Source organism: Symsagittifera roscoffensis, chromosome 1, assembly GCF_963678635.1.
Source record: "Symsagittifera roscoffensis chromosome 1, txSymRosc1.1, whole genome shotgun sequence".
In the NCBI taxonomy this organism is placed as follows: domain Eukaryota; kingdom Metazoa; phylum Xenacoelomorpha; order Acoela; family Convolutidae; genus Symsagittifera; species Symsagittifera roscoffensis.
The window spans coordinates 74,665,853-74,689,156 of NC_087062.1; the positions used below are offsets into that span (position 1 = coordinate 74,665,853).

General features: G+C 34.7%; 1 protein-coding gene across 1 annotated transcript in view; it reads right to left on the reverse strand.

Annotated features, from left to right (window-relative positions):
- Positions 1-2,973: 2,973 nt before the first annotated feature.
- The window catches only part of LOC134848889 (pre-mRNA-splicing factor 38A-like), a 273,870-nt gene continuing 253,539 nt past the window's right edge, over positions 2,974-23,304 (reverse strand). Inside the window, exons 2-8 of the mRNA XM_063866416.1 lie at positions 6,187-6,322; positions 5,640-5,799; positions 5,163-5,284; positions 4,905-5,032; positions 3,802-3,873; positions 3,524-3,588; positions 2,974-3,400 (exon numbers count right to left, since the gene is read on the reverse strand). Of these exons, the coding sequence (XP_063722486.1) occupies positions 3,166-3,400; positions 3,524-3,588; positions 3,802-3,873; positions 4,905-5,032; positions 5,163-5,284; positions 5,640-5,799; positions 6,187-6,316 (912 nt within the window). The 5' untranslated portion in view covers positions 6,317-6,322 and the 3' untranslated portion in view covers positions 2,974-3,165. The remainder of the gene's footprint in view (positions 3,401-3,523; positions 3,589-3,801; positions 3,874-4,904; positions 5,033-5,162; positions 5,285-5,639; positions 5,800-6,186; positions 6,323-23,304) is intronic.

The following is a 23,304-nucleotide window of genomic DNA, read 5'->3' on the forward strand; positions in this document are numbered from 1 at the left end:
AAAAAACAAGGTCCGGAAGGGACTCAAACCCCGGACCTCATGATGCAAAGGCAACGACGTTACCTCTAGGCCAAGGGCAAAGACATCTAGAAAATTTTATGATTCAAAGCTAAAGCAAGTTGTAACAATAGTTTTTTACGGGAAAAAAAGTCTATTTCCCGATTACAAAACACTTGCTATAGCAACTGTAATAAAAAATTAGTTGAAAAAACTGATCGGATAATTATACAAAGACTATTTCGTAGAAAACTAAAACTAAATTTCCTCCAAGTAGTGAGTACAATTTAGAACATACCTACCTCTGTAGAAAAAAGAACGAAAAAGAATTCTAACCTGAAAAAAATGATAGTTTTTTGATGTTTTTCAGAGGAGTGCCGGAGAAGTAGTTTTGAAGCTTTTGAGAACATTTCGCGAAATTTGAATCAATTCAAATAACGAAAAAGAATTGAAATCTTAAAACACAAAAGGTCAATAAACCAACAGAACTAGAGATGACGCCTTATTAGCTGAAATTAATCCGAAACTTTTCAAAAAAAAAGAACCTTCTTGTATCATCTACAAGTCAATAGCGAACCCTAAATGAGCGGTACATGAAAGATGTAGGTGGTGCATTAGTATCTTACCATTTCTAAGTTCCTTCTAAGTTGACTTTTCTTGGAGCAAAGTTTTTTTCAGGAAAAAAGTGTTGTACCCGGTAGTAATACCTTTGCTTATCGCAATGGTAATGAAAAGCTATTCAGCAGCCCACAAAACAGCGGCAAATCGCATCTTTCGGAGAGGTCAGAAAGCCAATTTTGTTAAATTGACTCATGGAAACTCAGGTTGTAGCAAAATGCTGACTCTGCCTCATCGTCTATTTAATATAACTTGATTCCTCGATCAAAACTGAACTTAGAATAGAAGTCTGGTTTTTTCAGCAGCTAAAATATAACACTGCCTTTCCGTTCCGATCTGGAGCAAAAAAAACTAGCAAACGTTTTTTTTCCGTAGAGAAAAAATTGGGTTGGTAACTGTTCCGGTTTTGGTTGCGACATTGAATGATTGGCAATCTACATATTCACTTCTGCTAGTTCAATACAACAACAAAAAAGAAAATTCGTTTCTAGATAATGGCAAGTATTCCGCGAAGTTCAAATTAATTTCCGACTTCACCCTAATCGAAATAAACAAAATGAATACGTGTATCAACGTTTGAAGAAGATTTAAAGGTGAAAGCTTACTTGTCGAACTTTGGGATCTAGTGGACAACCCCGCCGCCTCCAGTAGTTTATTCAACAGAGGCGAAGCAGTATGCAATGTTTCATTTGTACGCAAATTTTGTATGCAATGTTTAATTAGAGAAAAACCCGTTTAGAAACACAATCGGAGGCGTTACAAATGAATTCAAAATCATTTATCAAGCAGTAAGTGGGCCGAAAAAAAATTACGTAGAGTTCCCTTGAGTCACTAACTTTTGAAATTCTTAATTTATACGCCTCTCTATCCGAGAACATAAGAGCATGAAAATCCGTTTAAATGACGCAACATTAGGTCTCTGAGCGATAAAACATAAATCAAAACATTCGAGGCCAAAAAAACTAAGCGAAAAAAAAAAGAAAATTACACAAAATTACTTTCCAGGTCAAGGAAAATAACTTAAAACACAAGAAAAATCCGTGATGTGGCAACTAAGCCGGCAAAACAAAAGCAAACAAACAAAAAGCCAACAATTTCTACTAAACTGATTTTTTTGTCGTTTGAAAAAAATGTTCTGGTCAGATTTTTGCCGTCACAGTTCTTACCTCTAAACCAACTGCGCCAGAGATGCTAAAAATTTGAATTCGTTACGAACAAACTTATCAAATGCTTCGCGTTCGCGTGATTCTGTTTTACAAGTTTTTAACCCAACAAAGCCTATATTCCGATTTGACAACAATTGCTAATCGAAAGCGTAACGAAGCATATAACTGAATTTAGCTTATCTCAGATGCAGACAAAAAAAGCGATAATTCGCACGAACAGAACGAAATTTAAAGAAATTAAGCAGGATTATTTGAATCAAAATATTTTTAGAGGTGAGATCTTACAGCATGTACCATTGGGGAGATTTCTCAATATATTTTGATATTATAAGTTATAACTTACTCACCGCTCACAACTTTTTTTCAAAAGTTAACAAACTGTGAGAGCTAGCTACAGCTACTGCACAAAGACTTCCGGGCTCTTTTCCGCTACAAATGTGCTGTTCTTTTCCAACACAGAACCAAAAAAAAATGTCCAAACACAGAGACAAAACAAAAGTTTTACACCACTTGCGATACAAATCTAACCGACAGATACTGAGATGAAACAAACGAGTGAAAACAAAAAACCTATGAAAATCGAATAAATCTAGATCTGCTAGAAATATGTTCGGCTCGATTGATTTGTCTTAAGAACACTTCATTTTTCGAATTTCAAATAAAAGATATATGGCCTTAAATCTCTTAAAATTTCAAGCACCATTCATGATTGATAAAAACTACCCCAATTTGGTAAAACTGGATCAATAGATAAAATTTAAATTTTTATTCCACAAATTTAAATCTGCAAATTAAAATCCACTTTCGAATCTTGTTTTTCGTGATCTTTACAGTTTTGCTGTTTCATAGTGGAGTTTGCCTTCTTTTCAACTTCCTTTGAAATGAAGGGAATTTCAAAAAAGAAATCAAAATTCAAACCGCAAAATTCAAACTTTAGTGAGAACAAATTTCAAGGTTTTTTCCTCAGAAAAAAAATCGTGCAGACCTAGATCAAAGTATTCACTACGTTCATGACTCTTAACAAGCTTATGCTTGTGCATTAAGTACAACGTTTAATTTTTTTTTCAAAGTTCATAAGAGGAGGTAGAAAATAACCGATTTTGCACGTGGCGTTCAGCTTGATAATAAAATTCTATTGGTGCTCCGTTATAAAATTTTCTCGATAATAAATTCTAGCTCCATCGTTCAAAAATTTTAAATGCAAACTTTAATTACTATATCAAAATCAAAACCAGCACATGAATCGTAAAACTTATCCTGAGTCTGACCGTTTTTATCAAATTTTCTCGTCAAAACTTTCGTCGAGCTAGAATTGTGACCAATAGGTTCCACGAAGCGGCGAACTTTCGATTACTCCATCTAATGAATCCGCAACTTTCCTCGCTTATTCAACCAACGGAGCTAGACCCAAACTAGCTCTTAGCTTGTTTGTCTCGCTGATACTCAAACTGTCTTTGTGATAATCATCGTCATCTTTTTTTCGCGAAGATTTCTGTTCTTCCTTGCGACTACTTTTCGATTTCTTTTCTTTCTTATCAGATTTCTTTTTCTTCTTCTCAGCTGATTTCGAGCTGTTTCCAGTTCTTTTGTCTTTGCTTCGACTTCTACTGCTGCGTTTTCTGGTAAACCATAAACATGACAAGTGTAATTATACAAAAGATATTTTCAATGATTCCTTAAATTATTTTCAATGAACTTTTCAATGACGCCTTAAAATTATTACCGCACATGAACAAGCTTACCTTTTTGTGGGAATTGGTGATGTTGACCGACTTCTAGACAATACAGCATCCCTGCCTTTTTTAGTCTAAAACGAAGAAAAATAGCATAATAATAACCTAAATCAAGTTTTTTCGGATCATATCATTTCGACGTATATCAATTGACATAACTTTTAAATTTGTTAACCACGTTGAATCTGTTTTTCCCTGCAATCAAAATTCATTTCGAATATCCGAAAAAGCTATAATTTATATCTTTAATTGCATTGAAGTATGGCTTTTAGCTTTTACTGTCTAACATTGCTAGCTGGTTCCTCGTCGCTGCTAGCATCATCCTCTTCAAACTCCAGATCTTCTTCCAGTGCCGACACCTAAGCACGAATAAAAAAAGTACAAATCAGTGTCCAGCTTAGCTTCATTTCTAGATTAGGAGAGCTTAAATTTTTCATATTTGTATAAGAGAAGCAACAAAAGATTTTGTGGGCTATAAGCTACTTACCATCTCCCCCAATCAAGAGCTTGACTCTCTAGTCACCCAAAGGGTCCGATGGTTAAAATTAAACGGTATCCCTTTTGTCCGACCTAATATCAAAATTTTCTACGTTGCTTTTTTGAACGCCAATACGACCTAATTTCTACGGAAAGCGTGCAACCTAAAGATGCATTTTTACGGTCAAGCAGCAGTTTTGCTTTTTACAAATAACTCCCAACGACTCAGACACATTTCATATCTTTTTAATATCCTAGGAAAACAATTTCTTCTACCGTTGGCAATAAGCTTCTGAATTTGTTTTGGATTTTAGTACTGAAAAACAAATTTCAATGTATACATTGTGCTAACTTCAACGAGCAGAAAAATTATACTAAAAAATACTCGGCCAAGGCTTGAGACAAACCTAATTAATTTTCTCCCAATTTCTAACTCCTTAAAGAAAAATCATTTCCGATTATGGCAATTGTCTAGGTATGAAATTGAAAACAAAATTATTCCTATGCAACAAGCCGAAGAACTTTAACTGTATACAACAAGCCGAAGATGTTTATTACAAACCAACGCTCGTAACAAGCCAAGTTAGAGGAACAAACAGTTTTTGGGACTGGGTCTCGTTGATTTTTGAAGTTTCATTGAAACTAGTCAGGGTTTCAGCGCCTTTAAAACTGTAACAAAAAAATTAAAAATGATATAGCTTTTCTGTCCAAATGCAGGCAATTCTCTGCATAATGGAGCTGATTATTAGAAAACGCATGATTTTGATTTTAATGTTATATATCTCATACATCACAAGCCATTACGCAAACAGCTCATCATGATAACTTGCAACTTATTTACAAATTGATCCATTATAGACGCCAAGGCCATAGGAGGGCCCAAAATGATTATCAGTACAATGCAAATAATTACCTTCGGCTGGAGTTGATTTAAATCCTCCAATGCTATTCGTTTAGTCAGGCGCGGCAGCACGATAGAACAACTTTTATCTTCTGTCAACAGCTTATCAATGAACTCATCAACGTACGACAAAACGAACTCTGAAACAGATAGACGCACCTAAAAACAGTCCCTTAAATAGCAATCTTTAAATGTCTGGTTTGGTTTGGTTTGGTTCGGGAGATCTCGTCAACCAGCTTCATTCTGTTTGAAATTGAACAAAAGACTAACCTCCATTTGAGTTCATACATCTGATTTTTCTGTAATCCACCAGCAGAGGTTCCAAGTACTTGTAACATTCTAACGAGGAAAACGTTAGTCTTAAGTAAACAGCTCCCAAACATCTTACGTACCTGAAATAAATAAAGCGAAAATAGCGAAAAACACCTGAAGTTTTTTTAAGGTCACAATGATTCCGATTTTTGCAAGCAACTAGAAAAGCAACTATTCAGTGTTTCATACAATTTTAGGAGCTACATCCGCATGTTATCTTATCGACCCTTGTTTCGGAGGTTCTGTCAACTCTATCCAATTCCAACAATCCGATATTTACAGGTGGAATCCTCGTCAGTTCATATTTTTTGGGTGGAATTGAGTAGCTACAAGCAAGTAGTTTGATTCTCTACAAAAAAGTACAGCATAATACTTGCAGTTAATTAATAAGGTTGTTTCGAAACGCGGTAACGAGAACAACCAATGATTACCAACTTGAAGTCTTGCTGTTTGATGAACTCGACGATGACGTCTTTGTCAGGCTGGATCTGCAGCATCTTCAGGAGCAGACACATGAAGGGGGTCACTTTGATGTTGGCCCCGTAAGATCCCCCGACGTACCTCAATTCCATCGCGCGGTCCACTAAGATCTCCGCTGAAATTCACGCCAACTTATTATGACACATCGATTTTCGTCAGTGACATATTTAACTCGATATTCTTCATATTAGAAGAATATTAACCGCATACTCATATTTTCATATATTCATATTCAAGCTTCTATCTAGGGCCGCAAGCTTAGGTAAAAAGCACAACCGCGAGCACCTTTTGATCAATAGTCAGTACGAAGCTTTGTATCTAGCTCCAAGGTCTGTAGCAAGCTCCTAAGCAATAAAAGATCCAAGGAGCACAGATTCGATTATATCAAATGTAATATCTTTTTATTGGTGCGCAACAAAAGGCCTTTTTATATTTTTTTGAAACCGAAGTTTGCATCAAATTCTTTTAGCGTTGAATTTGACAGCGCGAAACAAAGCCTTACATGTGAGAGCGAAGCAGTGTTCTTTCCAATACTTGCAGTCGTAGATTCGACTGCGTATTATCTTCTCCACCAGGTACTGTGGATTGGTACCATGGATAGTATTCGCATCCTTCACTGTCCTGTTGGCCATTACACTGTCTGAAATAAATATTCACTATTTAAAAGTAACGAAGATCAAAACTAACCATTCAACAAAAGATCGAAAACATAACTAACAGACAGTAGAAGTTTAAACGAACAAGGTCCGGTTGATTGAAAAGTGTTTGAACACTTTTCAATTTACGAAGATATAAAAATATCACGTTGAAGCTCTTTGATTTTCAACAAATAGTGTTTATGATTAGCACTTTCTTCGCTAGACTATCCAATGTAGAGAAAACTATCAATAGGTAAATTTTTTATTAAGCTGGAAATTTAAGGTCATCTTCTCTTTCTTTTGCTGTTCGAGTTCGATAGTGGAGTTTGCCTTCATCTAAGAAGTGGCATAAATCAAACTTCAGAAGAAACCATAAGTCAAACCGCGAAAAATCAAGTTTGAGCGTGAAAAATTTTATGACTTTCCTGAAAAAAATCAAGACCTATACTGGGCGACATTGAAAACGGTGCCAAAAAATCTTTCATGGTTAATTTTTTTGCAAATTTTTATAATTCATATGCTAGCTCTGATAGATTACAGCAGAAAACGACACTTTGCTTGAAATTTTTAATATTTTTTGTATTGGGCAAAAAAAAACATGAAAATGACCTGTTTTACCTGACTCAATTCAAGGAACTAAATTTAGTACCTGGTTTCATTCAGAAATCTGGCAAAACACCTCCTTTTTGAGGTCAACCAATTAAATAAAACAGAAAGATAACACAAAGGTAAAAATGATACAAGTGATTTTTAAACTAATTGTTAATACGAAAAACGTCTACATTCCGGTTTGATAAATCGGTCCACAGCCAGAATCGATCACAGAACTTACTATGAGTTATGATCTTCCGAAAAATGGAAGTTACACACAACGCCAAAAAAACCTGCTAGTAGTATAAAAAATAGCCAACTTTTAGTTGGAAAAGAGTAAGGAACGCAAGGAAACCGAAAAAGAAAGCTGAAAAAAAAAAACGTTCGAATTAAAAAAAAATACATGCCCTCAAAGCGCTTTGAATTTCAATAACAATTTATGATTGTTGCTTTTTAGATAAAGTGAACTCAATTTGAGAAAACTGGATCAATACATAAATTTTTTTTTCCGCTGGGAAACCTATCAGTTAAATTCTACTTCAGAAACGAGAAGTCGTTCACATTTTTTGCGCTTTTTCCACGTTCGTATTTGGAGAGTGCAATTTGCATAACTTTCAGCAGATGAACTTCAAGTGAGCTTTAGAGAGTGCATAGATACCTTGCGCATTCAAAATGCATGAAAATCTATGAATACACATCTGTAATTATTAGAGCATTAAGACTTTTTTCTGAAAAAAAAAATTCCAAGACCTATATAAGCCTTCACTACGTTCATTACTCTAAAAAATACCTTTTAATTACTAGCCCCATAAAGAGTAATCCCGTCCTACTAAATTACATTGCTCTGATTGTAAAATACCATGCACATCAATGAGTCCGACTCGTTAATTTAAGGATGCTGCAACTTGATTAAAAAGAATCAATAACCCGCTGGCGTCACGGGATTTTGATAACGCGATTTTTTTGTTTGATTCAAAAGAACAGTCAGTAATTTAACTTTCGAGTGTTCCCATTTTTCAACAAAGAACCTTCGTTCACGCCCATTTTTGTACGTCTGCATTTTTTGAACGAATTGAAAAAGACAGAGGCAAATTAAGAACCTGAGGTCATTTCTGTCTTTCGAAGCAAGAGTTGTTTTTCGCAGCCAAAATCGTGCTTTAAGTGGGCGGTTCTGTGCCAAAACCACTGTTTCTGCGCACCACTAAGCACTCGAGTGCAGTAAATTGTCCTACCTAGTTCGAAAAAATAATTGAGAGTAGCTTCATAAAATAGCTTCAAAACAAGAGGCAAGCAAGTTCAATTTGAGCATTTTAGGCAATCAAATTTATTTTGAAACAAGTACAAGTATAATCAAGAGCAATAAACCATGCTCTAAACTCATCAACGTTGATAAAAAACGATTACAAAAATTTAGGAATCATCAATCTAGAGTGCAAAATCAGTACAAAAAATCTACATAATTTTTTAGATACAAAATCATCGGAAATTAATTAACCTTGAGCTGATTTTTGTCCCTGTGATACTCTAATGCATCTACAATAGTCTCGTAAAGCCAATAGGGATTCAAGCCGAAAGTGAAAAGAGAAATTCCGGTGATGAAACAAGTGTAGAAAACCACACCACAAGATATCAGTTCTGAAAAGTTAGCCACGAAATAGTACACTGTATACATGAACAAAATCTGGCGAGCAGCGTACTGAAGTGGAAGACTTTTCACGTTGTACTCCACAAACCAGTGGTCATTTTTACCAAACTTTCGAAACGTCACTATGAGACTGTAACTGATGACTACTGCTTCGTTTCCAAAGTTGAGCATGCCTATATAATGAGGTCCAGGTTGATCAGAAGACACTAAAGTGTAAGAGGCACTCATAGCTATCAGATGGTGTATTAGAAGCAACCTCAGACCGTGGTCAGTAAAGAAAGCGAACAGACTGCGATATGTGATGTAGAGGAGGCCTAGTTCGAACAAGATGTAGCCAATGTAAGATTTGAACATAAAATCAGTGACTGAATCGCGATTTAAAACTGCGAGAGAGTCTTTGTAAATGAGCCCATACACGAACCCAAAGATACCCTGAAACATAATAAAATTATTATTACCATTGCTAGCATCAAGAAAAGGAGCGAACGATCAAGAGCTTACGACTGAAATAGATTGGTAGGTAATCACATCTGAGCATTTGGACGCCATGCAAAAAATCAAAATTCCTAGTCTAATTCCTTTTTCTTTAGAGCTTTACACAGAGACGAAGCAGCACTTCGCAAATACAAAAATAACCCTTTTTGAGGCCACTACTTCTCTTTTAAAATTAGCACGTAGCGGTTCCAGCAGAGGAAATCCCAATTACCTCTTTCTACAATGAAACCGTAATCTCAGATTTGGCGAGGTAGACATTGACTCAGATTTGACGAAGTAGACAGGTAGAAAACAAGGAGTTAAACATTCACCCCGTTGAAATGTTCGAAGGCCGTTAAAGGTGGATTAAGGTGAAAAGAGACTAGGGAAATATGCAGACACACATTGTTAAAGACTATAATGGTAACAATTTTTTGAAAATCGGCGAAGTAGTTGTTGAGAATAATTAAAAATTTAGCCAAAAGGGAAAAAAAACCAAATCGTCTCAGAAAATCATAAAAAATCAAATTCTTCACATTTTCAAATTATCTGAGTAGTGAAAGAAAATTTTATGTTCTCAAAACTACGCAAAATTACTTAACTAAGACAATAAAACATCAGTCGTTCACAAGAAAAAAAAATTCAAAATCAGACTTGGTAAAATGACAAAAATTTCAAGTACAGTTAAAAAAAAAGAATGAAGTAAAATCCAAGCTTAACAAAGTAAGCCGATAAACATTAGTACCAGAGAATTTTGAATCCGAAAATATTTGATATTTATTAGAAACAATAATTACTACCAGAAACGGCCTTCACCTATTCACTGCCTGAATAACAGTAGTTGTATTTGAATTTTCAAGAAAACGATCAGGTTTTAAAATTAACCATTCGTACCAAATTGATCAACCTCTAAACAAATTACTTCCAGGAAAAAGTTTAGTACCCGATTGCAGTATTCTTGCTTATCTCAAGAGTAATCAGCAATAGGATATGCTTCACTTGTTTCTCTACCAGTCGCGGCATCCAGCAATGTCCTCCAACATGACTGTGGAAGACATGTCAAAAAAAGCATCATACAGCTCATGGAAGTTGTAGCCAGACTAATGTTCACCTCAAAGCGACAATAGCTGCTCTTCAAATCCTCCGAACTGGAAGCATCACAGTTCTATCACGGGCAAACGTCAAATTTTGATCTCAGAACGGTCAAAACCATTATTTGAGGGTTCTCGTTGACAAGTGTGCTAAGACGAACGTCATCAGACTACAAGCCATGCACCAGCTTCGTATCAAACTAAAAAAAGCGCTAGATAGCATGGTTGGAGTGAACAAGAAGAACAGGTGTAGTTGATACTGATCAAAAGTCCCGAGAAAAAAACTCGCAGCGGAATGGAATCAACTTCCTTGACAGCCGATCAACCACACTTTTGGGAAATAGAAGATTCGGCCAGATTTTGGGCAAATGAAGATATTCCTTCATCTCCAAAAAGCCCACATTCATGCAAAGAGCTTGAGTTCAACCCACATTTCGATCAAACTACGGCATATGGCTCAGATGGACCAGATTAAAATGAAATTGCCCGTCAGTAAATCACAGGGGAAATACGAAATGACCAATGAATGCATGCCCAATATGGTCACTCAGCACGCAGAGATTTCCGGCAATTCAATTCTTACGCAATGAAGCTACGACAGAAATGTGAAGCCATGAACCAATGCAACGACTTCTTTCAAGAGATGATTGACATTCGCCAAATCAAAAAGTACATGTGTCAGATCAATTTCAGCCAGTCGGAAGGCACCTAGAAGTCGGATGCATGAACAACAAACTGCAGAGCTGTTTTCAACGGATCAGCTCCAACTTCAAACAAAGACATTAAACGACTGTCTGCTGGTAGGTACGGAACAGCAGTCAGATCTCTTAATCATCGTTGTCCGGTTCCAATTCTAACAAATTGATGCTCTAATGCATCTACAATAGTCTCGTAAAGCCAATAGGGATTCAAGCCGAAAGTGAAAAGAGAAATTCCGGTGATGAAACAAGTGTAGAAAACCACACCACAAGATATCAACTCTGAAAAGTTAGCCACGAAATAGTACACTGTATACATGAACAAAACCTGGCGAGCAGCGTACTGAAGTGGAAGACTTTTCACGTTGTACTCCACAAACCAGTGGTTATTTTTACCAAACTTTCGAAACGTCACTATGAGACTGTAACTGATGACTACTGCTTCGTTTCCAAAGTTGAGCATGCCTATATAATGAGGTCCAGGTTGATCAGTAGACACTAGAGTGTAAGAGGCACTCATAGCTATCAGATGGTGTATTAGAAGCAACCTCAGACCGTGGTCAATGAAGAAAGCGAACAGACTGCGATATGTGATGTAGAGGAGGCCTAGTTCGAACAAGATGTAGCCAATGTAAGATTTGAACATTGCGAGAGAGTCTTTGTAAATGAGCCCATACACGAACCCAAAGATACCCTGAAACATAATAAAATTATTATTACCATTGCTAGCATCAAGAAAAGGAGCGAACGATCAAGAGCTTACGACTGAAATAGATTGGTAGGTAATCACATCTGAGCATTTGGACGCCATGCAAAAAATCAAAATTCCTAGTCTAATTCCTTTTTCTTTAGAGCTTTACACAGAGACGAAGCAGCACTTCGCAAATACAAAAATAACCCTTTTTGAGGCCACTACTTCTCTTTTAAAATTAGCACGTAGCGGTTCCAGCAGAGGAAATCCCAATTACCTGTTTCTACAATGAAACCGTAATCTCAGATTTGGCGAGGTAGACATTGACTCAGATTTGACGAAGTAGACAGGTAGAAAACAAGGAGTTAAACATTCACCCCGTTGAAATGTTCGAAGGCCGTTGAAGGTGGATTAAGGTGAAAAGAGACTAGGGAAATATGCAGACACACATTGTTAAAGACTATAATGGTAACAATTTTTTGAAAATCGGCGAAGTAGTTGTTGAGAATAATTAAAAATTTAGCCAAAAGGGAAAAAAAACCAAATCGTCTCAGAAAATCATAAAAAATCAAATTCTTCACATTTTCAAATTATCTGAGTAGTGAAAGAAAATTTTATGTTCTCAAAACTACGCAAAATTACTTAACTAAGACAATAAAACATCAGTCGTTCACAAGAAAAAAAAATTCAAAATCAGACTTGGTAAAATGACAAAAATTTCAAGTACAGTTAAAAAAAAAAAGAATGAAGTAAAATCCAAGCTTAACAAAGTAAGCCGATAAACATTAGTACCAGAGAATTTTGAATCCGAAAATATTTGATATTTATTAGAAACAATAATTACTACCAGAAACGGCCTTCACCTATTCACTGCCTGAATAACAGTAGTTGTATTTGAATTTTCAAGAAAACGATCAGGTTTTAAAATTAACCATTCGTACCAAATTGATCAACCTCTAAACAAATTACTTCCAGGAAAAAGTTTAGTACCCGATTGCAGTATTCTTGCTTATCTCAAGAGTAATCAGCAATAGGATATGCTTCACTTGTTTCTCTACCAGTCGCGGCATCCAGCAATGTCCTCCAACATGACTGTGGAAGACATGTCAAAAAAAGCATCATACAGCTCATGGAAGTTGTAGCCAGACTAATGTTCACCTCAAAGCGACAATAGCTGCTCTTCAAATCCTCCGAACTGGAAGCATCACAGTTCTATCACGGGCAAACGTCAAATTTTGATCTCAGAATGGTCAAAACCATTATTTGAGGGTTCTCGTTGACAAGTGTGCTAAGACGAACGTCATCAGACTACAAGCCATGCACCAGCTTCGTATCAAACTAAAAAAAGCGCTAGATAGCATGGTTGGAGTGAACAAGAAGAACAGGTGTAGCTGATACTGATCAAAAGTCCCGAGAAAAAAACTCGCAGCGGAATGGAATCAACTTCCTTGACAGCCGATCAACCACACTTTTGGGAAATAGAAGATTCGGCCAGATTTTGGGCAAATGGAGATATTCCTTCATCTCCAAAAAGCCCACACTCATGCAAAGAGCTTGAGTTCAACCCACATTTCGATCAAACTACGGCATATGGCTCAGATGGACCAGATTAAAATGAAATTGCCCGTCAGTAAATCACAGGGGAATACGACATGACCAATGAATGCATGCCCAATATGGTCACTCAGCACGCATAGATTTCCGGCAATTCAATTCTTATGCAATGAAGCTACGACAGAAATGTGAAGCCATGAACCAATGCAACGACTTCTTTCAAGAGATGATTGACATTCGCCATATCAAAAAGTACATGTGTCAGATCAATTTCAGCCAGTCGGAAGGCACCTAGAAGTCGGATGCATGAACAACAAACTGCAGAGCTGTTTTCAACGGATCAGCTCCAACTTCAAACAAAGACATTAAACGACTGTCTGCTGGTAGGTACCGAACAGCAGTCAGATCTCTTAATCATCGTTGTCCGGTTCCAATTCTAACAAATTGTATTATCTGTCGTCATTACCAAGATGTACCGGCATTTAGAACTTAACACTAGATAGAGAAATCCGAAGAAAAGAAGAAAAGGATTCAATAGAGAAGTACCGATGACTCTTGTCATCTACGATATAGCTTCTAGTTGCTATCACGCCATTCAAGTTTTAAAAAAAACAGATGAACAGACAGCTAGCAATTCGCAAGTCCTTCTATGTGGCTGATTACATTGGTGATGCAGATACCGAGGAGCAAGACATCAGAATGCGCCAGAAACTCGCGAACACTGCGGGCAAAATTTTCTGACAGATTCTAAAGTGGGCAAGCAACAGGAAAATAGTCATGAACAGCAAGATAGTCATTTCAAGAGGCCCCAAATCAAACTGTGGAAAAACGTCGGCTGCTTGAAAAATACTGAAAACAATGCGCGAAAGTTTTCCGGACGCCAATTTTTATTAAGATCTAGAATTAACACCAAGTTTTATCAATTCGCAGAAAACAAAAAACATGACTCCTTCCAGTATCCCGTGGCCACATAAAACGCGCTATAAAGAAGAGGAAAACAGAGGAAACCATCTTAACTTCTTGGGACCATCTCAAAAGCCTATACATCTTTGTCCGAAAACATTGAACTGTCTACTATCACACGTTGGAAGATAGCAAGCCAATTGAGACAAATTTTTGATCTCCTTGGACTATGAAAAATGTCACGATAATAACAAAGATTATTTCATACATGGAATTGGAAATTTGGAAAGGAATGACTGGGACATATACTAACAAACAGCAAACCAAATCAAACACTGGATAGAGAGCTAATGTATTGTTTTTCCTGGCTGTAGCTCGTTACTTGGCCAAGAATAACTTTCAGCGAGGCATTAGAGATGGCTTACAACGCAGCTAAAAATGCCAGAACAACTTCAGACGCAAGAACCCACACTTGATAACCGCCAAGTCACGACTTGCACCAAAGAAGACATTTTGCATTCCAAGACTTGAGTTCAGTTCAATGGTTCCGGTCTGTAAACTCGAGATATGTCTTGAAGTGAAAATAGCACTTGGTTGGATCAGATCAACTTCAATGAGGTTTTTGTGGCCTACCGTATTTCCAAGGTTCAATAGAACATACCAGACGAAAAAAGGAAAAACGTTCCGGCTCATCACAACCGAGCTGATCATACAAATCGACAAGTGGCAACAGCAGAATTGAAAAATTTCCAATTTCAGCGTTCCGGACCCTATTGGTTGCAAAAAAAAATCAAGTTTTTACTCCTGCACAAAACAAAATTTTCGAAGCAAAAGTAGTGAATAACGAGCTCAAACGATCATTTGACAAAACCATCTTGGTGACTCAGACAGCTCGTCAGGAGGAAACCATGAAAGCGGCAAAAGCAACTAAGTCTAAAGGTCAGACACACAAAACGAGCGGAAACGATGGGGATCTTTAGGCATTGGAGCTTTAGTAGCAAAATCCGAACTGAAGTTTCCGAAAAAGAACATAGAAAAACGCAATCAATTTTACCTTTGATGTTGAACCAAAAAATAGTATTGAACCTTCAAGAGGGAGATGTTCAAGAGCAGCATTTCGACAAAGAAATGAAAGCCATCAAAAACAGACAAGATAGTCGCTGGATTCAAGCATCCATCAGCTATATGTACTCATACAAGATGATGGATTCCAAAAACTTAGCTGACCACTTAGTCTGATTACCTAAACGAGAAATCAAAATTTTAGATGATCTTGCCTCCGAGCACTCATTTCTCGAGAATTGTCATTCGCCATAGTCGCCATGTTCAACCACTGTGGGGTGAATGCCATTGTGGATCACATTCAACAGCGGATCTGAATCATACGAACCAAGACAATGGCGCGAGCTATGATAGGCAGCTGCATCACTTGCTACAGGTTTCATAGCAGAGCAAGGAGTCAGCTAATGGCAGAGTATCCTGGTGAGATAGTCAGCCTATCACCATCATTCTCCCACGTTGATATCGACTTAGCCAAACCAATTTTTTTTTACAAAGAAGCCGATCAACTTCTTGAAAAAATTCAGCAAAAATCATTGTGATTAGTCATAAACGTCTATTATTCAAACTGTTACAAAAAATAATTTTTCATTTTTTGAGATCAATTCAAATAAAAAAAGGCCAAATTTGAGAGCAAAATTTTCCTACCAAAAAAAAGAAAATCCTTCACTGGTTTGCATTATTGACAAGACTCATTTGCAAGTCTCATCCAGATGCAACCTATAGAGTTATTCACTATAATCAAGCCGGTTTCACAGGGGCCATAATTTGGTCAACTTCGAAAGAAATTTCCAGAGTGAAAAATCAAAAATCAACCAGAGTAAAAAAGGCCAGAACGCGTTCTAAAAATACGCAAAAAAATTTGTAAATTTAGAGTTAATTTAATCAATTTGTCGAATATCAACATGGATCTTTCCAGTATCCTGCGGCCAACTAAAACAAGCCAAAAAGATAAGAGAAAATCATCTCAATTTATTGAGAGAAACTCATACGCTTTGCCCAAATGCATGAAACCGCCTACGATTACTCGCTGACTGATAGCGAGCAATTCAGGACTATTTTTTGTTCCCTTTGGACACGTGACACATGTAACGATAAACCCCAAGATTCTGTTCTGAAAAACATGGACAGAATGACGATAATTGGGCTAAAATAGAAAACAAATTACAACACTGGTTGGAGCGCTTAAATGTTCTGACTTCCCTGGCTATACCTCGAAACTTGATCAAGGATAGCTTTCAGCGACGCATCGGAGATGGCTTACGGAGCAGCTAATTACGCGAGAAGAGCTTCAGACGCAGGAACCTCCACTTGATTGATAGCAACCAAGTCACAACTTGCACTAGCACTCCAAGACTTGAGCTTTGTTCAAGGATTCCTGGCTGTAAACTCGTTGTATATGGCTGAAAGTGAAAAAAAGAACTTTCTTGGATGAGATCAACAAGAAGTTTCTGTGGCCTACCGTATTGTCAAAGTTCAATAGATCCTACCACACGACAAGTGGAACACGTTACGACTCCTCCCAACCGCGCCGATCATACAAGTCGACCAGTAGCAGCAGCTGAATTAAAAAAAATTCTATCTTTCTTTTTTCAATCTTTATCTTTTTCAATCTTTCTATTTCAATCTTTATCTTTTTCAATCTTTTTTTTTCTATCTTTTTCTATCTTTTTTTTCAATCTTTTTCTATCTTTTTTTAAATATTTTTCTATCTTCTTTTTTCAACCTTTTCTATCTTTCTTATTTCAATCTTTTTCTATCTTTTTTTTCAATCTTTCTTTTTTCAATCTTTTTCTATCTTTCTTTTTTCAATCTTTTTCTATCTTTCTTTTTTCAATCTTTTTCTATCTTTCTTTTTTCAATCTTTTTCTATCTTTCTTTTGTCAAACTTTTTTTATCTTTTTTTCCAATCTTTTTTTCAATCTTTTTCTATCTTTCTTTTTTTCAATATTTTTCGATCTTTCTTTTTTCAATCTTTTTGTATCTTTTTTTCATCTTTTTTTCATCTTTTGTCATCCTTTTCAATATCCTAATTCAATTATTCAATTTCAGATCGTTTAATATTTCTAGAAAACTTAAATCTGCGCTTTTTAACTGAAATTTTTTATCTGACCATAATGCCGCCCAAGAGAACACCGAAATACCTCGAAGAAGCGTTCGCCAAAGCTGAAAAAGGATTACGGATGCTTTTGCAGACATCTACAAAGAGCAAGAATTAACTATTGCGCGGGCTGTCATATCACAGGATGCCGCTCAGATGTCCCATCTGAGGAGTCTATTTCAAGCGACAGGCTCAATGACGAAGTTCATGCTGCAAGCCGTGCCAGATGCCTTGAGGGACTTAAAAAAGGATCTGACATGGTGGCACACCACTATGATGGATTTCGTCACCCTAAATACCGACCAAACCACCCTCAAATCCACAACTGTTCATATCACTTTGTTCATATCACTTTGTTCATATCACTTTGTTCATATTACTTTGTTCATATCACTTTGTTCTAATCACTTTGTTTATATCAGGTTGTTTATATCACTTTTTATATCACTTTATTCATATCACTTTGTTTATATCACTTTGTTTACATCACTTTTTGTATATCATTTTTATATCACTTTTTTATATCACTTTTTCTAACTCATTTTTATATCACTCTGTTATATCACTTTTTATATGACTTTTTTCACATCACTTATTTATATCACTTTGTTCATATCTTTTTGTTCATATCACTTTGTTTATATCACTTTGTTTATATCACTTTGTTTATATTACTTTGTTTATATCACTTTTTTTAATCACTTTTTTATATCACTTTGTTTAGATCACTTTATTTATATCACTTTTTTTATATCACTGTTTTATATCACTTTTTTCTATCACTTTGTTAATATCACTTTTTTATATCACTTTTTTATATCACTATTTTTATATCACTTTTTTATATCACTTTGTTTATATCACTTTGTTGATATCACTTTGTTTATATCACTTTGTTTATATCACTTTGCTTATATCACTTTTTGTAAATCATTTTTTCACATCACTTTTTTATATCACTTTTTTTGTAACTCATTTTTATATCTATTTTTTATATATCACTTTGTTATATCACTTTTTTCATATCACTTTTTTCATATCACTTTTTTATATCACTTTGTTTATATCACTTTTTTATCTCACTTTGTTCATATCACTTAATTCATATCACTTTGTTTATATCACTTTTTTAAATCACTTTTTTATATCACTTTGTTCATATCACTTAGTTCATATCACTTTGTTCATATCACTCTGTTTATATCACTTTGTTTATATCACTTTTTTATATCACTTTTTTATCACTTTTTTATATCACTTTTTTTAATCACTTTTTTATATAACTTTGTTCAAATCACTTCGTTCATATCACTTTGTTTATATAACTTTGTTGATATCACTTTAATAATATCACTTTGTTTATATCACTTTGTTTATATAACTTTGTTTATATCACTTTGTTTATATCACTTTGTTTATATCACTTTTGTATATCATTTTTTATATCACTTTTTTACATCACTTTTTTTGAACTCATTTTTATATCTATTTTTTATATATCACTTCGTTATATCACTTTTTTTCATATCACTTTTCTATATCACTTTGTTTATATCACTTTTTTATATCACTTTTTTATCTCACTTTGTTCATATCACTTTGTTCATATCACTTTGTTTATATCACTTTGTTTATATCACTTTGTTCATATCACTTTGTTTATATCACTTTGTTTCTATCACTTTGTTTATATCATTTTGTTTATATCACTTTTTTAAATCACTTTTTTTAAATCTTTTTGCTCATATCACTTTATTCATGTCACTTTGTTTATATCAATTTGTTTATATCACTTTGTTTATATCACTTTGTTTATATTACTTTGTTTATATCACTTTTTTGTATCACTTTTTATATCACTTTGTTTAGATCACTTTTTTATATCACTGTTTTTAAATCACTTTGTTCATATCACTTTTTTTATATCACTTTGTTTCTTGCACTTTTTTATATCACTTTGTTTAAATCACTTTGTTTGAATCTTTTTTTATAGCACTTTTTTTATATCACCTTGTTTGAATCACTTTGTTTAAATCACTTATTTATATCACTTTTTTATATCACTTTTTTATATCACTTTGTTTAGATCACTTTATTTATATCACTTTTTTGTATCACTGTTTTTATATCACTTTTTTTCTATCACTTTGTTAATATCACTTTTTTATATCACTTTTTATATCACTTTTTTATATCACTTTTTTTGTCACTTTTTTTAGATCACTTTTTTATATCACTTTTTTAGATCACTTTTTTATATCACTTTGTTTTTATCACTTTGATTTTATAACTTTTTTATATCACTTTTTTAAGACTTTTTATATCACTTTTTTATAATACTTTTTTGAAATCACTTTTTTCATACCACATTTATATATCACTTTTTTGGTATCACTTTTTCTATATCACTTTTTTTAAATCACTTTTTATATCACTTTTTTATATCACTTTTTATATCACTTTATATTTCACTTTTTTATATCAGTTTTTTATCACTTTTTTCTTCAGATATCATGTGGTTCAAGCATACAATTATTGAGAAGTTTGCAGCGGCGGAAGCTGATACTTCCAATGCAATAAGATGTTATGAAGAGAACTTGAAAAGCTATATCGCAGAAGTTGTGTCGTCTGAGATATCTGCAGAAAAAAGATTGGAGAAGTTAATCCGTAAGCTTCAGCAGTCGAGTGAGCTGGCTGTTCTGAAAGGTAAAAAAAAGACTTCCCTGAAGTCATGCAAGCTTCAGATCTGCTCTGTCAATTCATCAGTGGTCAAGTTTTTTGCTATCAATGTGGATCAGGAAAAGCCTGCGCTTCCTAAACTCTTGGGACTGAAAGCCGAGACAACGGATAAGTCGGTGCACCCATCTGCACCTCAGAGCTCAGAAAAACCAGCTGAAAGAAATGAAAGTATGTCATACCTTTTTTGTTTTGATGTTTCTGACGAGAATATTTATCACATAATTGAATTTTTTTAGAACGTGACAGTGACATTAAAGATATGTTCAAAAAAGTCGCTCCAAAGGAAAGAAGAACATAAGGAAAATAGAAAGCGATATTATTGTTGTATCTCCATAAAGATTTAAAAGAGAGAGTTTAATTGGAAGTTCTGATTGTAGAGGTATGTTATTTTTATTGAATTCGTTTTCTACATTATGTTTCTTTTATTCTTTTTTAGGGGTAAAGGCGACAGAAAATCGTATTAATCACAAAATTAAACTTCTTTTTAGAACGTCACAGTGACGTTAACGTTAAGTTCGAAAAATGTCACGCCAAAGGAAAGAAGATAAGAAAAACAGCTAACGATAGTATTGTTGAATCTCCAGAAACATCTAAAAATGACAGTTTGGTTGGAAGCTCTCTTTGTCGATGTATGTTATTTTATTAAATTCGCTTAGTATATTCTGCTTACTTTTCATTGTTTTTAGGGGAAAAGAGGAAAAAACATTCTATCATTTCGATTATCGAAAGCATGCCGGAAATTATAGAAGCAAAAAATTCCAAGAACTGCGAGTACAAAGAAAACCCAAATGGACACCTTGGATCAATTCAGAAACGGCCTAAAATGCCACTCAACCAAATGAGTACCCAAGAAGAACCAACAAAACTTACAGATCTGTTAAACTATGAAGTCACACATTCTAACTTTTCGACCACAGAAGTCCCGGTGTGCCCTTTTTTGGTATGAAACTCTTGATACAGGTTGGTTTGTTTAGTCCAAAAATCGATTTTAAAAAGTGATTAAAAAGTAATTGAGTTAACAGAAGAGTTTCAGTTTTTGATCTCAACCGTATCGCCAAAGTTCTAATCCATTCATTGAGTAGATTTGAAAAATGATCATGTCAAGCAATTGAGTTGATAGTAGTGAAAGAAATCCAAATGCCTGACAAAATTTTTGATAATGATGCGAAGTTTTCCAAGTCTGTTTTAATTGAGCTAATCGCTGACAGAAATTTGGACGTTGAAAAGCTTTCATCATCGGACTACGCATCGTCTGATGTAATCCTGAAGGGAACGGGAGAAGCAAATACCGGCTTATTTAACTCACGCTCTGGATTACGACCGTGGGCTACCGACATTGACGTTGGATTCAAAAAAAATGCCAAAACAATGGCGGGTGACTGTGCCTTAGGAACGAAGAGGTCAATCTGTGAGAAGTGATCAGGAAAGAAAAAATCAGGTTTTGAGCATGAGGTTTTTCTCTACTACGAGTGAAGAGCTAAGTTCCAATAGTGAGTTACTTGGTTCCGTTATTTTTTCCTTAAAAAATTTGCTTAAATCATGAAATAATTTGGCATATTTTCCTAGAAGAATTTGTTTAAATCATGAGTTATTTAGGCAGCGATCAAGAGCCCAAAACGAGAAAAATAAAAGTCAGAAAATGTAGAAAGACTCAGCTAAAGCGCAAATCACTGAAATATTGACTGGAGAGAAACCATGTCGTGGTCAAATTTGGTGTTTTCAAATCCATAACATTTCCGTTGATGGTCAATTTCGTTCTAATTGTTCTGTAATTGATGACTACTAACTTTTCTGTTCAAAAAAGAAATATATCAGTTTGGTTCAACATTGTTCGAAACTAAGTTGATTGTTTGAAACTATGCATTGCCTGAAACTAAGCTAGCAAAGTCAAAGAGTGAGATACAAATTTTCCATGTCATATTTCACAAAAAGAAAATTCCAGAATATACTTGAATTGGTTTGATGAGAGATCAGAATGATCCAATTTTTTTTTTTCAGATCGAAATACCTCTATCTGCGCAAATGAAAGCAGCCTTTTGCGAAACTGAGAAGGTTCTTCATTCTGCTTGGCAGCAACTTTTGGAGAAACGATCCGATCAACCAAAGTTTTGCTGCAATAATTTTCCAGGTAATTAAGTCAGAAAATGGGTTGTTCAATTGTTTTTCGTCAATTGAGTGAAAGTTGTGTTTTAGGCGAAGCAGTTAACTGTTATAGCGCAGACAGTGCTTGCACGCCCGATGATCAGTGCAGATACCCATCCGAGTTTCTGAATTCAATTGAAATTTCTGGGCTATCGGACCATCATCTGACTTAAAATTGGCATGCCCATCATTCTAATTAGAAATATAGACCCTAAGAATGGTTTATGCAATGGAGTTCGTTTGGTTGTTGTCGAAATGGTTGGAAATAGACTAATCGTTGCGCGGACATTAATTAGCACGGAGCTTCATTATATTCCTCGAATAAATCTAATTGTTGAAGAAAGCGAGAATGCTCCTTTTAAATGCCGCCGAAGACAGTTTACAATTAAGCCAGCTTTTGCGCTCACTATTAACAAGAGTGAAGGGCAGAGTCTGGACAGAGTTTTAATATGGCTGTGGGACATGGTATTCTCCCACGGTCAGCTCTACGTTGCTGCTTCGAGAATCCGCGACCCCATGAACATCAAGTTCTTTATCCGTAGTGATGACGAAGAACTGAAAACTAAAAATATAGTTTATACAGATATTCTTATTTGAGCAAATTAACGACAACGAAGTTTTTTCTTTATGGTGAAAGGAGAACGATAACGAAGTTTTTTTTATAGTAAAAGGATGTTTTTAATGACATTTTCGTGAGATTCAGAGCAGCTTGATCATTTGTGCAGCTTTGTGATCATTTTTTATATCACTTTATTATATCACTTTTTTGATTACTTTTTTATATCACTTTTTTTATATCACTTTTTTTATTAATTTTTTTATATCACTTTTCTTAGATCACTTTTTTATATCACTTTTTTGTATCACTTTTTTAGTATCAATTTTTTATATCACTTTTTTAATTAAATTTTTATACCTCTTTTTTATATCACTTTTTTATATCACTTTTCTTATATCACTTTTTTATATCAATTTTTTCATATCACTTATTTTATATAACCTTTTGATATCACTTTTTTTATATCACTTTTTTAAATCACATTTTTATCACTTTTTTATATCACTTTGTTTATATCACTTTTTTTATATCACTTTTTTATCTCACTTTGTTCATATCACTTTGTTCATATCACTTTGTTTATATCACTTTGTTTATATCACTTTGTTTATATCACTTTGTTCATATCACTTTGTTTATATCACTTTGTTTCTATCACTTTGTTTATATCATTTTGTTTATATCACTTTTTTAAATCACTTTTTTTAAATCTTTTTGCTCATATCACTTTGTTCA